This window comes from Rhinolophus hipposideros, assembly GCF_964194185.1.
Source record: "Rhinolophus hipposideros genome assembly, chromosome: 21".
NCBI classification, from domain to species: domain Eukaryota; kingdom Metazoa; phylum Chordata; class Mammalia; order Chiroptera; family Rhinolophidae; genus Rhinolophus; species Rhinolophus hipposideros.
In genome coordinates, this window is record NC_138067.1 from 35,780,803 (window position 1) to 35,795,646 (window position 14,844).

A 14,844-nucleotide genomic window follows, 5' to 3' on the forward strand; every position below is an offset into this window, starting at 1 on the left:
GGCAATACACCTAAGACTGCTTCAAGGGTGGTAAGCATGGTATTCAGATGTTTTGGGGCAAAGATCATTTTTCACAGATGGAGGAACTGAGCCCCAGGGACGTCAGCTAGCTACTTCTTGGTCAGGACCGCCCAGGTCTTACCTGTCTCAGACCGCCATTTTGTATACCACTCTCGGGAGGAAGGCAGATTATCTGCCCCTAAGTCACTCTTCCCTCCTCCCCGATCCAGGCCATCAGAATAGTATTAAAGAATAAAATTTGAGAAAGTCTTAGGGAAACTTTTTTATTTCCACAGAGAAACTCAAAAGTAGGAAGCTTCTCCTGAAGAATTGTCACAGTAACTTCAGGTCACAAAATGGAGTAAATAAAGAAAGTGGCTGGTTTTCTAACGAGACTGGTGGTCAAGGAAGCACCACATGGGCTGGGAAGCAACAAGGGACAGATAAACCAGGTCCCCAACCTAGAAAAAGGTGTCAGCACCCACAGCAGGCCTGGCACAGACGAAGAGCTGGGGGAGAGGTGCAGTCGGGCTCCTTGACAACTGATATTTTTCAGGGCCTCCGTCGTTACTGGAATTAATTTTCTAAAAGAAAAGAAAAAAGCAAAGGGTAGAATGTGGCTACTCCTAAACCTGTGGAAACCATGTATTCTTTCATCCAGCTTCTGCATTCCCACGGTTCCTTTGTGTCTTACCTATTTCACCTGCCGGTCCCCTCACTTTTGCTGTCCCCTAAAACAGATTGTGTAGCCCTGCCAAGTTAATCTACTCCCTCTTCCCCACTGGTAGCTCACTTCTTCCTGCCTGTGACCCTTTACACTTGGAAGGCTCACCTATTACAGTCTGTCGTCAGTTCCTGTCCCGCTGCCTCTCCTTAACCTAGTGTGTCATTCTTCTCCTTCTCATACACGTCCCTGCATGGTCCCACCTCCGTCAGACCTTCACTCAGCACCTAGAGGGTGCTTTCTGAGTAGGCCATTTCCTATGAGTCTTTCTCCACACTCCACACTGGGCTCTCCTCCTCAGTTACCTTTAGAGCTTCCATCCAGGACAAAGGAAATGCCAATCCCAGCCCTGCCCCTGGGAGATGGTGCCTCAGCTCCCGGATGCAGCCATGCCTGGCTCCCTCTGACACTCACCTACCAAAACTTCAGCCACTGCAGCAGACCAGGTTGAGCCCGGGAAGCCTGCAGGACAAGGAGAATGTCTGAGTGCACATCGCACTGTCCCCTGTACACCCTCTGGCCTCAGGCCCCTTCTCTCACAAGCCGGATTTTCTTTGCCCCAATACTTACCGAGGAAGAAACCGTGACTCGACCCTGTAAAGAGAGGATCAGAGGAGGTGATGTGAGGACTAACGTGACCTCTCTGTACTCTGCCATGTCCTCACGGTTCAGGAAGGGCCTGTGACAGGGGCAGGCTCACACCAGGATTATTTCAAAGGTCCTTTGGTCTGACTGTGGACATTCAGCCCATGGAATTTTTTCCACAGCAAATTTATCATCCTAAGTACATTTTACCCAAAATGATACTGAATATGGTCCCTGAGCACACTCTGCCCATGGGGAGTGAAAGAGAATAGGTAAGTCTCTCTCTGCCTGTAAGATGGATGGAAATTGGCCACAAATAATTGGCGAAGCGGATACCCACAGGTAATGTGAACCGCCTTTTCACCTCCTCTCAGCAGTTCCTGATCTCTCAGTGGAAGGCCTGTCCCCAGGGCAGGGCTTTATTGTTCTAGGTGGTAGAGGAAAATACCACCTGTTTTTTCCTTCACCTGCCCAATTAGTATTTAGCACATTTATTTACTGAATTTGTAAGATTGCTTTCTTTGCAACTGACTGCAACAAAATTCTTAAATATTTTTCCTTTTATTTCCTTTATGGAATGAAGTGTTTTCCCACCACCCAAGGGTTCCTGGGCTAGCTTCACCTAAGTGCTAGTCTATTCTCCTCGTCCTCTATCCCTGCCACCCCCAAAAGGTCAGCAGTTAAAGAGGCAGAATACTGAAGCTGCAGAGAAAGGCTGTTTGTTCTGCCATGTGTCATGTGATTCTTTTCTCTTTTTTTTGAGCATATGTTTCTCTTTGAGAGGATATAGGTTCCCAGTTTTCTCCATGGTATATGATACAGCCACTGCACCCTTGTAACGTTTTTCTGAGTGGATGGGTGTGAAGAGCATTGGACCTTCTACCCTCCACTTCCAGACTGCTCTCAGGGAGCCCGAGTCTCCTTGCAAAGGGTGGAGAGACATGACTTTCAAAGTGAAGAGGATTTGACCTCAGCAAACCCACACAGAGGAAAGACCCTGAGAGCAAAAGCCTCCGTCCTTCCCCACTTCCCCCCAGCAGAGACCCCAAGGGGAAATCAGGGCACTTGCAAGTCTTACCTTAGCAGGGAGCTTGGCTGAGTACTGCCCACCAGAGGCAGTAGGATATGCCTGCTGGTTATAATTGTAGTTCTGCTGAAGAAAGCAGAGGGGTAGTGGGTCATGAGGGAGAGGGCTGGGGCAACACAAAAGGCATGAAGGCATCTTGCTCTGGAATAAACTCCCACCTCCCTGCCCTGGCAGACCTCTCTCAAAGCCCCAACCTTCTCCCCTCCTGGTCTCATGTGTTTTCTTTTCTAGAATCTCCTTTAGCCAGCCAGAGCCCATACCCTCACCTCACTTGATGTTCCTAGCCCAAATGGCCTTGCCTCCTTCCCTCATTACCTCTTCCAGCTCCTCAAGTGTTACTTGGGAAGTGAGGGAAGGAGACCAAGGCAAGAAGTGAGATCTAAATCAAGTGATCACATTGCAGATATCTTACCTTAGAAGTTACAGGTGCTACCTCTTGCCATCCTACACCAGGCTGAGAAAATTACAGAATGGGGGAGTAAAGGAGGAGAATTTCAGATTGGCCAAACCCAGGAACAAGATTGAGAGGGACCAAGGGCTTCCAGGATCAGTCTGAGGGCAGAGACTTACCTGACCAGCATTGCCTGATCTCTTCTGGAGTGATGACTCACTGGGACCCTGTAAAGAAGAGGGAGCCCGTTACGGTGTCTCCATGGTCCTTCAGGTCCTTTAGGACTCCAGCTTCCTGCTGCCTAGGCTCTGCCCTCCTTTTGGAGCACCAGCATCCCACCCAGGCACCCTACCCCTCCCAGTGGTCCATGATAAGTGCTACCCACAGAGAAGGCAGTGAGCCTGGAGGAAACTGATGGCCCAAATAGATACAGGACATATTTCTACACTTGGTGTTGGGGAGCAGGGGTAGAGAACTGGTTTTGGCAACACCACCCCCACCCAGGCATCTGGAGTGTTGGCATGCTGGCCTGAGATGGAGCTGGAATGACAGATGGGTGGTACCCACACAGGCTCCCCTGGGCTAGACCCAGGCTCCTCAGCCCCAATGCACCTTTTGCTGACACCAAACCCTGCTTCCCTCATAGACCCTTTTATCCCTGTTTACAAATACTGTTCTCTACAGGGTCCTTGGAAGGGTGGGCTGTTATCCACAGTGTATTACGTGAGCTCTGGGACAAAGAGAAAGAAAGGCGAGACATACAAGAAAGCAGGTGAAGCCACTTAGGACACACCGCAGAGGCACTTGCCGCCTCCCCTCCCCTGATGGAGGCAAGGGGAAAGTTCTAAGCAGTAAGAGAGAAGTTTAGTTCCTGCCATCATCACTTCTCTACCAGGAACCCTACCACCACCACCACCACCACCACTAACACACACACACACACACACACACACACACACACACGCACACACACACGATTAAGACATTCTTCCTAACTCTGGCTTAACTCCCCGCCTTATCTGCACCTAACACTGAATTTTAACCTTACTGTGAGCCCTAACACTGACCACAGGCCTCCAGACATTTTTCCACTTGGTCTGCATTTTTTAGTTGAATTAGTTGCGAGCAATTGAGAATCAGATTTCTAACTTTTCTTGAGGAATCAGGCGACATGGCCATCCTGGTGCTACACGAGAGCATGACAACACTCGGCAGAAAGGCCTTAACCTCCAACTTTGCATGTCCCACCTGTGCAGACTCAGCGCCTGGCCCACCTGGATGAGTATGTGGGCAACCCTTGCCTCACTGGCCACGCAGAATCGAGGCGTGGCTGGCTGGAAGACCCAGAGGTCCTGCGCATCCTTCCCAGAACCCGGATATTCAGACCCTCTGCACCTGCCTGCGCTGGAGCTAACCTGACACCCCCCTGCCACAGCTCCTTTTTCCCTTCAGCCAGTTCTGCGGTCCCTCCCTCTTCCCCACCTCGTGGTCCCCAGACCTGCTCACCCAGTAGCTGTGGCTCCCCAGGAGCCAGGCCATGCCTAGTAGGCGCAGCAGCAGAGCCAGTGGTGGCCAGCTTTATGTTCCTGAGCCTGTGAGGGCCCCAACCCTCGGCCTGGGCTTTTATCCTAGGGAGGACCTGCCACTCAGCTCCTTCTTCAGTGACTCACAGCTCACTCGCCCACCCCACCCCCACTCAGCGTTGCATAAAGGGAGGAAAGTGGGAAAGGAAGGGAGGCACCCTCCCTCAGCAGAGAGGATAAGGAACTAGGCCAGCATCGCAAGCCATTGCCAAGGGCCCAGAACCCCATGTCCCCAGCGCTCAGCTTCCTGACCCCGAAACGAGAGGTTCTGAAGCCCTTACCTCAATAATTGCTTTCCAGTTCAAGAAGGGAGTGTTGTGTTTGAAATCCTGGAGGGAGAAGGAGAGATGAGTGGGCCACAGGGAGACAGAACTCAGAGGGTGGAGTGTGGCAGCTCATTGGGAAAGTTTCAAGACCATGTGCAAGAATGGGTTTTGGAGCCCGGGTGTGGGTTGGGGTTAGATAAAGATAAGCATATAGGAGACTGAGGGGGTTAGAATTTCAGATGGTATTGGTGATAAGATTTGAGTGAGACTACCCACTTCGAAAATGAAAAGGAGGAATCCTGTGACAGGTAGGCTGGAGCCCGGGTGGCTGCTTGAAGGAGGTGGGAGAGGGACAGGATGACCAGGATCCCCAGTTCTAGAAAGTGAGAAGTGTCCTACCTCCCAGAGTCGGCTGAAGTAGAGCAGGGCTCGAGTGCTGGGGGCCGGGATTTGACCCTGTGGATGAAAGGTGAGGAGCAGGTTAGCAGGCAGCCTGAGCCCCTGCTCACCTAAGCCCCTACTCCCACTCCCACCATTTCTCAGTCTTCAGAATTGCACTGTGACCAAAGTTTGGGGGGAATCTGGGTGTCTTTAGGGACCAGAAACTATTTTTGGAAGCAGAGGAAGAGAGGAGCTAGATCCCTGGAGCCATTAACCATTCTTCCGATACCCAGTACATACGTGCGATCTTCTCTATCCCATTTTCCCAGCTTCTAGCAAAACCCCAGGACCAAGACCTGCCTGCAGAGCTTCCTGCCTTTTGACCTGCCATGCCCCCTCCAGCCCATTTCCCAAAGCTGTGGGGCTGAAGTCACGCCTTCCAAGCCCCTCTGAGATGACAGTGGAGACGTAAGAAAGGAGCAGAGACCAGGAGTGTGGGGCAGCTAAGGTTTATTTCAAGGGTAAGTGTTGATATTAGTGGTGGGATAGTGTGGTTTTAAGAAGGGGTGAGGGGCTCCCATCCATCTGGTAGCTCTTTGTCCATACAAAGGTCACGGGATGCGAAAGCTCTTGTCGTCCTGGGCAAAGAAATAGGTTCTAAGAGGGAGCTCAAGGAATAGGACTTCAGGGAGGAACGGACCAAGACAAGGGTGGATTGGACCCCTGCTCCAGAAATCTGCAGGGACCTTTTTTGCACACGCTGTCATCCAGTCAAATCCAGATATTCCAGATATCCAGCTTGGCCTTGAAAACCCCTGTGCCTTGTCAGGAAAGTTATGTGTAGTTCCCACCCACCCTACCCCTCACCCCACCCCCATCTTCACTCCTCACTGTAGAGGAAGTCCCAGCCCTCCTCAACATCCGCTGTGAAGGAGATGGGGCTCTCCATTCTCTTCTCTGCCCTTTGGTCCTGCCCCTCTTCCGCTATCTGCTCCTCCAAGAAGCTGCCCCAAATGAATCCTGCCCAACCTCAAGTACTTGCTTTACTGGCCCCCTAAATGTGCAAAAACACTTGGCTGTCTGACCCGGCCTTTTGGGAAGTGTGTGTATGTGCCCTGAATCTCCCAACAGACCCGAGGTGCTTGGGAGGCCTGGTCTCCCCATGGTCCACAGTAAGGAGTCTTGCCCCTCTCAGAGACAGTTCTCTCTAAAACAGAAACCGTGTATTTTGTTCATTTAGTTCAATCAAACCAGAACTGCGCTGCAGCTGGAAACATCTGTATCTCCTATCTTCCACTCCCCACTTATCTCCAAAGGGCAGACTTTGACTTTCCGGAGGTTTGGGCTGCCTCTTCACAGACCCCTACCACCACCTCTTTTCCCCTGCAAGTTTTGGAGGGCAGGATCTTAATCTTCATTCTTTTAAGTTAAGGGTTAGAAACTCAATTGCTCACGGGCCAGTTGGGTGGCTATAATGACGGATGGGCAGGGGAATTTGGCTGCCGGAGAGCAGCCCCCATGGCAGGAAGCAGCAATACTTTATTGTAGCTCGTGGAACGGAGCCCAGTGTTGCCAATTTTTTCAAGAGAAGTCAGAACCCAAGTCACGTTGTGAAGTCTTTCAATTTTTAAACTTTGACAACTAATTCATATTGTTTTTAAAAATGGCTCAAACAAAATCCATCAGTGGGCTGCCAATTGCAGCGTCTGCCTTTGGTATTTGTTTGGATTGTTTGTTTGCCCTCGTCCCCTCCTTCCAGTCCACTCCTTCTACTATTCTGGGGTCACTTCAGCCTGGCCAGCGGTTCCCCTGAAAGAGGAAGAGGTGGGCAGGGAGGAAGGAGAAAGCGGTCTGGGCCCTCAGTGTCTCCTAACATTATGTATGTACAGGGCACCCATCAGGTACCCAGCAGATAATCACTTCCTCTTCCCTTCTTTTTCCATGTCAGTCCTTATGTGGCCTTTTAGCTCCACCTGACTATTCAGTCCATCCACTACCCCAGCCTCTGCTCCCTCTGGTTTCCTGAGGATTACGCCCGCTTACTCTCCTGTTAACCTCCAAGTCTCAAAGAGGAAACTGAGGTTCAGACCTGTTCATGAAAGAGGCCCATTCCTTCCTGATCCCCAACTCCCAGCTATTTCCAAATTGTCCCTGTCTTTTCAGGTCTCTGCTGTCCTTCGTCCTGTTTTTGTCTTTTTTTTTTTTAAAGCACTGGCTGAAATGCTCATAGTGCCATCATCATTATTGTCCTGGCTCACCAAGCAGTGGTTTCGCTTTCTTTTCTACATCCCTCTCCCACAAAGATCAAATGGTGTGGCCTTCCAGCCCTTACCTTGTTGATGGCATCCCAATTAATGAAACCCAGCTTGGATTTCAAGTTCTGCAAAGAAGAAAAAAAAGGAGAACGGGCAAATTGGGTCCTGATGGAATTGGCTCAGGGCCTCAGGACAAGACAGGTACAGGGCCACTGCTGACGGCTGTTATAGAAAGAGGACTCCATCCTGTGAGGCCAAGGGACCGGGCTTTGGTTTTCCAAAAGAGAATGAGCAGAACAGTCTTGTCCAACTCACCTTCCAGAAAGCGTCCAACTTCAAGAGTCCAGGAGATGTCTCAGAGTTCTAAGGAACCAATGAGAAACGGGATGGCAGTAAGAACCCGCTCTGTGAACATGAGGCTGGGGCAGGAGCTACGGGTGCTGGGAGGGTCCTGGCCCAAGGTGGGGTGATGCTGCCACTCACCAAATTATTGATTCCACCGACTGCCTCACCTTCCCCACTGGACCCTTGCCCCTGGGTGGGTAAAAGGGGGACTACTGTTCCAGGCTTATCCTGTCACGCATGCCACCTGTCTGCCTGTTCCTGGCCCACTCATCTCTGTCTTTGCTCAAGCACATGTACTGTCTGTAAAACCACCTCTCTTCTTACACAGCACCTAAGAACCCCACCTCCAGGAAGCCTTCCTGGAATGACTTGTTATTTGCTCCCTAGAATAACCCTACGCATCCCCTAATGCAGTCCCACTGCGCCAAGCACTGTGCCTTATCCTGCCACATTCCATGTTACAGATGAGGAAACTGAAACTTATAGCTATCCAGCAACTGGCCTCAGGATCTGTCTCCATGGCGGACTCCAGGGTCTGTACCATGAACCACCCTGGTCTTATTATGATGGAGAAAGCTCTGTACTAATGGGAGGCTGAGCAAGTTAGGCGTCACTGTCCTCATTTTACCCAAGAGGAAGCCCAGGCTCAGAGAGGTCAACAGACTTGCCCGAAGACACACAGGTGACAAGTGATCCAGCTGGCGTTTAACCCCATTCCTACCTCAAAGTTCACTGCCTTTCCACTTCCCAACACTGCCTTCTTAAGTATGGTTCTACAAACTATCCCCCGGGCATTCTTCTGTTATTCATCTCTGCTTTTTCCCTCACAGAAATGATACAGCTGTGATTGAAGTTGGAAGGAGGAAGAGAATGGGTGAATCAAGGAGGGTGATGGGAACCCCAGACCCCTGTTTGGTCTCTCGACAGATTCAGAGCAGCTTGCAAGAAGAAGCTGATATTTCTATTTCTTTTCCCAGGCCTTTGGCATTCTGTCCCTACACTCCACCATCCCTTCTCCTAAAGCCATCCCTGCTCACCTGATAATTGCCTTGGGAGCCCCCAATGAGGCGACTGCCATCCCTGCTTATTTCCTGAGGAGAGAGAAAATGGAGAAGAGTTGGCAGGGAGGAGGCAGGATGCAGAATGAGAAGTCAGGATAACAGGTGGTAGGTGAGAGGTTCCTGAATCAAGGGACTGAGACTTGAACATGACTGAGGACCTCCCAGGACCCCAAGAGAGGCCCTTCTCTCTGGGTGGCACCGTCTCCCTGGCAAATCTTGTTTCAAATCTTGTGGATCGGCTATTGCTTACTTACGATGCTCATTGGTTCTATAACCATCTCTGTTTCTATTCATATCTGCAAGCTGTCCCAAATCCAATAGGAACTGCCTTTGCCACCAAAGTACCTGAATTCTCCCCTGGTGTGGTGTTGGGGCGGGAGCCAGCCAGGCTGTTGGACTGAATTGATTCAAACTGCAGGACCCCATGTGGGCTGATGTTTTGCATTGGTCAGAAAGGTGACATTAGAGTCAGTGGGACATTTTGGAGGTAGCTCCAAAATAAACTGCCTGGTCTCCTCCTAGTTATGCTGGCCTCCTCTTGAGTCCTGCTTTCACTGTTTGATGTGAATCCCAGGCCCATCAGCACCTCCTCCTTCCCAGACCTGAAACTAGACCAGGCCGGGATGTGGGACTATCTGCTTCGTCAGTATTGCTGCTGGAGAGTTGACGTCCATCCCACTAACAGGTACCACAGCCCCCCGCTCTCAGCCTGTCGTCGCCTTACCCTGAAGTCGCCTGAGCCTCTGGGACCTCCCTGTCCTCCTCCAAAGCCCTGAGGAACGAGACAGGGAAACACAGATTATTGTCATAGATCCTAGTCCATCCCTGCAAATTTCCAAATGATTTAATATGATTCCTCTTAAACTCCTAATGGAATTCTCTTTTGGAACTGGTCAAAGTCATCTTGAAGTTCATTTAGAAGAATAAATGTCTAAGAATAAGTAAGACAACATTGGAAAAGGTAAGCAGCAAGGGAAGACTTGTGCTGGCAGATATTGATGTACTGTAGAGCTACCATAAATAAAGCAGTGTGGTTCCTGACCCAGAATAGATGAATCGATTTAACAAAATAGAACTTCTAGAAGCCCTCCCCAAACATTAAGGTATTTACAAGTGACGTTTTAAATCAGTGGTAGAAATGATTCAATGCACTGGAATGGGAATACCAGTTAAGTTTGGGGGAGAAAAACGTAGTTAGACCTTATCCATTTCCTCCCTTCTGTTATTATCTGGTTTTCTCCTCGTGAAGGAGCACCCAGATCTGATCCAAAGTGTCGGGTCTGCCTCGTTGAATGGAGGAGTGGGACTAGACAGCATACAGCAAAATAAAGCCCAGATGGATTAAAGAATTAAAGGATAAAATTACAGAAGTATTAGTTGTGCTAGAAGAGAATAAAGACCTTTATTTTCAAGAGCAGAAACCATAGAGAAAAAGAATTCAATATGTAAAAAACTAGAAATAGAGTTACAAACCGGGAGAAGTTTTCTTAGAACCTGTCTACCCATAAAAAGTTAGTATCCCCTGCGTTTAAGGAGCTCCTCAGAGAGCCTTGTCAACGCAGCGCCACGCTTCTCGGCCTGTGGGCCACGCTCACACCAGAGCACAAAGCAGCAGCGGCGGCCTCACCCAGACCTTGTTAGAAACCAGAATCTCAGCCCCACCCCAGAGCTGTTGAATCAGAACATGCATTTTCACAAGACCTCCAGGTGATCGTGTGGACGTTAGCTGAACACTTCCTCTGTCAGCGCTGCAGGTGTTGACAGAAAGCCCAAATTTCCAGAATAACTAGGAGAGGAATGTATGCTTTCGAAACACCATTTCAAAACTGTCGAAGGAGTCACTGAATTCTGTTCACGGGCCCAGCATAGGACATTTGAAACGATTGGTGTCTAAAAGGACTGGTTTTCATATGATTTTTCACAGCCCCATCGGTGGTACAAAGTGGGGTCTATCCCATAAGGATTTGCAGTTAATCATTACTTTGGAGATTGTTAGTAATGTTGTACACTTGGTTTCTTCCCCTAAAAGGTCAACTCCCTACAGACAGGGTTGGGACGGAGGTTGGCCTTAGAAGTGGGGCCAAGCAGAGTTGAGTTACGCGGAGTGAGTACAGCTGAGTGATGAAGTGTATTCACGACAAGTGTGACTCTCACCTGACTCCCAGAGCCTCCGGACCCTCGGACTTCGTTCCCTGGGTTGTCACACTGTAGGAGACAGAGAGAGAACTTTCAGTCCCCACCCTGACACCGATTCCAGTCCTCAAATGGCAGCCTTTTAACTCCGAGACTAGCCCATATCCACCCCACCTCAGTAGCAGTCCACCCCCATTCTCAGCCCCACCTGTCACTCTCCCACCATCTGAGGGGCTTCTTATTTTTCTTTCCCCGGTTTGAGGGAGATCTGACCAGCTGCGAACAGCAGACACTCACCTCCGGTTTATATCCACCACCACTTCCACCTCTGCTACCTGAGGAAGAGCTGGGATTGTAGTCCTACAAGGGAAAGCAAGAGTTCATCTGGTGTCTTAAAAGGACTTGGAAAGGACCGAATAGTTCCCAGCCATGTCATTTATTTTTAACCCCCTCTCCCCAACTTCCATACCTTCCCATCTTTAGCTAGTTGGTCACTGAGGAAAGTTATTTGGAGCACAGAGAAGGCTAGGTGTGGCCAAGTGTATTTGGAAAGGTAGGATAATTTGGGATTCTGAGCTATTGCTCTCCACCCCCCACCACATGCCACAGGTAGAAAGGGCGCTGGAGCCTAACTTCACAAAAGCCATGACCCTGGCTGGCTCCTGAGGGCAGGCTGGGGCTCCTTCTGCCCTCTCCCTGCCTCTGCCCTCCCCTCACCCTCTCCTAGAACCTAGAAAGAGGAAGGGGCCGCTAGAGTCTCTACCTGAGAGCATGAGTATCTGCTTTGGTCAAAATTCTTAGAATTTTCTATGGGTCGCTCTTAGATGGGGGGAAAGCAGGTAGTAGAAGGAGCAGTAAATTAAAGCAGCTTATGTTATCTGGCTTATTCTGGTTGCTTCCCTCCTCTTGCCTGACGCCTTTCCCAAGACCCCCCCAAGGAAGCCAACAGTGCTTTCTCTCTGCAGGCCACCCTCTTGGAGCCCTCCCCCATCCGGCTGCCAGGTTGTGGTCCCTTTCTGGCCTCTAACCTGCCATGGAGGAGAAGCACAAGTACGCTGTATTTGTTAGTTCGTCTACACCACAGCTCTGTAAATGTTCATAAGTCTCCGCGTGTGTGGAGACTTGCCCCCATTCTCCTGGGAGCTACCCTAACAAGCGTCATGTTTTTCTGTGCCCACTTCTCCTTTTCCATCCATCACCCCCAGCTCTAGTCAGGTTTGCCAAGTGGAAGCAACTGCAGGAATGGGGCTTAGACCGGAGATGAAATATCCTCACCATCATGGGGCAGGGAGGAGGAATAGAGTGAGCAGGAGTAGGCAGCGCACGTCTTCTGGAGAAACGAGTGCGTGTGTAAGGAACCCTGCTCGGTGGGGCTGGGAAGGTGGGGAACAGAAGCTGACGGAGCCACAGGATAAGTGCCAGTGATGCCACCCACCCTGGGGGCTGGCAGCATCCAGGGAGACCTTGGAGTACGGCTCCTCCGCAGGAGCCACCGGGGGCCTCAGCACCATCTTTGCTTCAACAAAGGAGCAGAACTCACCCAGTTGCCTCCAGAATTGCCGCCACTGCTGCCACCACTGCCTCTGCCGCCACTGCCACTGCCGCTGCTGCTACTGCCACTGCTGCCACCACTGTTGCTGCCGCTGCCGCCACTGTTGCTGCCGCTGCCACCACTGTTGCTTCCGCTGCCACCACTGTTGCTGCCGCTGCCACCACTGCTGCCGCTGCTGCCACTGCTGCCGCTGCTTCCCTGGGGGACAGGAAGACACCCGAGCAAGGACTAAAGATGAGAACCCCAAGATTGCTTTCCTCCATTCCCTTCCTCTGTTGCTCGGGCACAGTCCCAGCCCGGTCTGAGGGGAGCAGAGTCTCTGTTTTCTCCCTGTGCCAAATGCCTCCGGTTGGCCCGTCCTCTTACCCAGGAGTTGCTAGAGCTTCCACCTGAGCCAGATGGCGGGGCGTTGGTGCACTGCGGAGGGAAGGGGACAGGGGAGCTTTGAGACTTGAGTCAAAGCCATCGCCACAGGCCAGGCTCTCCTGCTTCGAGCTTGGCTTCTTTCCCAAGGTGTTTCTCCCCATCCCCGTCTCATTTCCTTTCTTGCCTCCTCCCCACGCCCATCTCTTCCCTGGCCAATCTGCCTTGTACCTCCAGCCCTTCCCTCCCCATTTTTGTTTCCCCTTTGTCTCTCCTACTCATGCACCCAGACACCCTCTTCTTCCCCAGACTCTTCCTCTTACCTCTATATTTGGGTTGTTGTTGCCCCTCATTGAGCCATAACCAGGTTGGGCCACAGCTCCCTGCAGGGAGGGTGAGACTGAGTGTGGGATCTGAGGGACAGAGGCATTGAGAGTGTGGGCTTGAGAAGACAGGTGGCAGGATCAGGGCTGGGGTGCTTACTTTACCTGAGTGTTGGTCCCAAAGTTATTCGGTTCTCCATTGCCTCCTTGGCCCCAGGAGCTCCCCTGAGAGTTGGTTCCAAAGCTGCCCCCTGAGCCTCCAGAGTACACATGATCCCAGGAAGTTCCTGGGCCTCCAGGATTGCCCTGGCTGTGAGCTCCGAGGCCACCCTGGGGGCCAGAGATGCCATGGCCTCCATGTGGAGGCTGGCCATTGGTTCCCTGCAAGGACAACATGCCTGTTCTTAGTGTGAGACCTTTTCACTCTGTAATGGGGGAGGGCAGGCAGGGCAACTAAGACAGAGAGGAGCCAGAACAGGACATAGGGAGAGACAGGTAGAGACCCCAAGGTGGTGAAGGAAGGATGGAAGGACACTGCCCCAGATAGCCACATTCATACATTCATCCTTTCAACCGATTCCCAAGATTCTCAATCTAGCTGCCCACAAGCTCCCATTTCCACACCCAGCTTCCTTCCAGCCACTCACCCAAGCACCATTGTTGCCAGGCATTCCCTGCCATGAGCTGTGGACAGCATCTACTCCATGTCGAATGATATCCTCAGCCTGTCTGCCAGCCTCACTCCCAGTCTTTCCCAGAGTATCGGTTGCTTCCCCAATCCCCTCATGGATGGCCTCCCCAACACTATGGCTGAAAGCGTCCCCCACCCAGGGGCCAGCAGCCTCCCTGATTCCAGAGCTAGCGGCCTCGCCAACCCCTTGGCCAATGGCCTCCCCGATTCTATGGCCAATGGCTTCTCCCACCCCAGCAGCAACTTCGGCGCTTCCCCCTCCGCTCACCAATGGGCCAGCCTCCCCACTGCCCAGGCACAGGGCCAGCAGGAGGCAGGTCAGGGACCCCTGGAACTTCATCTCTGCCCTGCTCCTTCTTTCTCCTGAGTGTCTTCTTCCCACCCAAGTTTCCTTCTTTTCACCCTTTCTCTTCCTCGGCGTCTGTGTGCCCTCCTATGTTCTCTTCTTCCTTCTGACCTTGTTCTCCCTCCCTCTAGGTCTGCAGTCTTCTCTTTCCTTTCCCAGACTCCCCTGACCTCCCAGAGTCCTCCTCCTTGCCACTACTCCTTATACTGTAGCTTGGGAGAAGGTGACAGGGCTGGGCATCTCAGAGTCCCTCCCCCCCGTGACTCAGGGCCAGCCACCGATAGGGTAATGAGCTATAATTGGGAGTCCGAGAGTCTGTGTTGAAACAGAGAGAGAGAGCTGTCCATCAGGGAGGGAGAGAGAAATGGAATGAGATGGGTGCAAAAGTGTTCCAATTTCCCAACCCCAGGAATTTGGGGCACAGGGTGGGGATGGGGGCATCTGAGGAGATAGGCTGTTGGTGTCCCCTAGAGGCAGCAGGTGGAGGGGACTTAGGAGAGGGAAGTCATAGGCAGGACCTTGCCAGGGGGTAAGTGTAGGGAACCCAGTGGAACAGAATCCACCATAGGTATCAGCCAGCCTGAGTCAGGGGCACCAGAATGAGAGTCAGGTGCCCTTTCTTGGTCTTTCTCTCAGTTTCATTTGGCCTTTGCCTCTCCCATCCCTCTCCTCTCCCACACTGCCGCCTAGAGGTGACTGCTCTTACCCTCTTTCATACATTCCAGTCCATAGAAAGCCTGGGCGCTGTGAGTCTAGCC

The 14,844-nt window shown here is 51.6% G+C and overlaps 1 protein-coding gene across 1 annotated transcript; it reads right to left on the reverse strand.

Annotated features, from left to right (window-relative positions):
- Positions 1-272: 272 nt before the first annotated feature.
- On the reverse strand, positions 273-14,080 carry DMKN (dermokine; the record flags this gene model as incomplete). Its single annotated transcript, XM_081031491.1, has 21 exons — positions 273-584; positions 1,139-1,186; positions 1,295-1,318; positions 2,388-2,459; positions 2,809-2,850; positions 2,967-3,014; positions 4,294-4,363; positions 4,623-4,699; positions 5,036-5,092; positions 7,350-7,397; positions 7,588-7,635; positions 7,756-7,806; positions 8,655-8,708; positions 9,403-9,450; positions 10,833-10,883; positions 11,109-11,171; positions 12,352-12,561; positions 12,730-12,780; positions 13,050-13,109; positions 13,215-13,430; positions 13,697-14,080. 20 exons carry the CDS (start codon positions 14,078-14,080, stop codon positions 1,139-1,141), a joined length of 1,722 nt encoding a protein of 573 aa, XP_080887617.1. The 3' UTR covers positions 273-584.
- Positions 14,081-14,844: the final 764 nt, after the last annotated feature.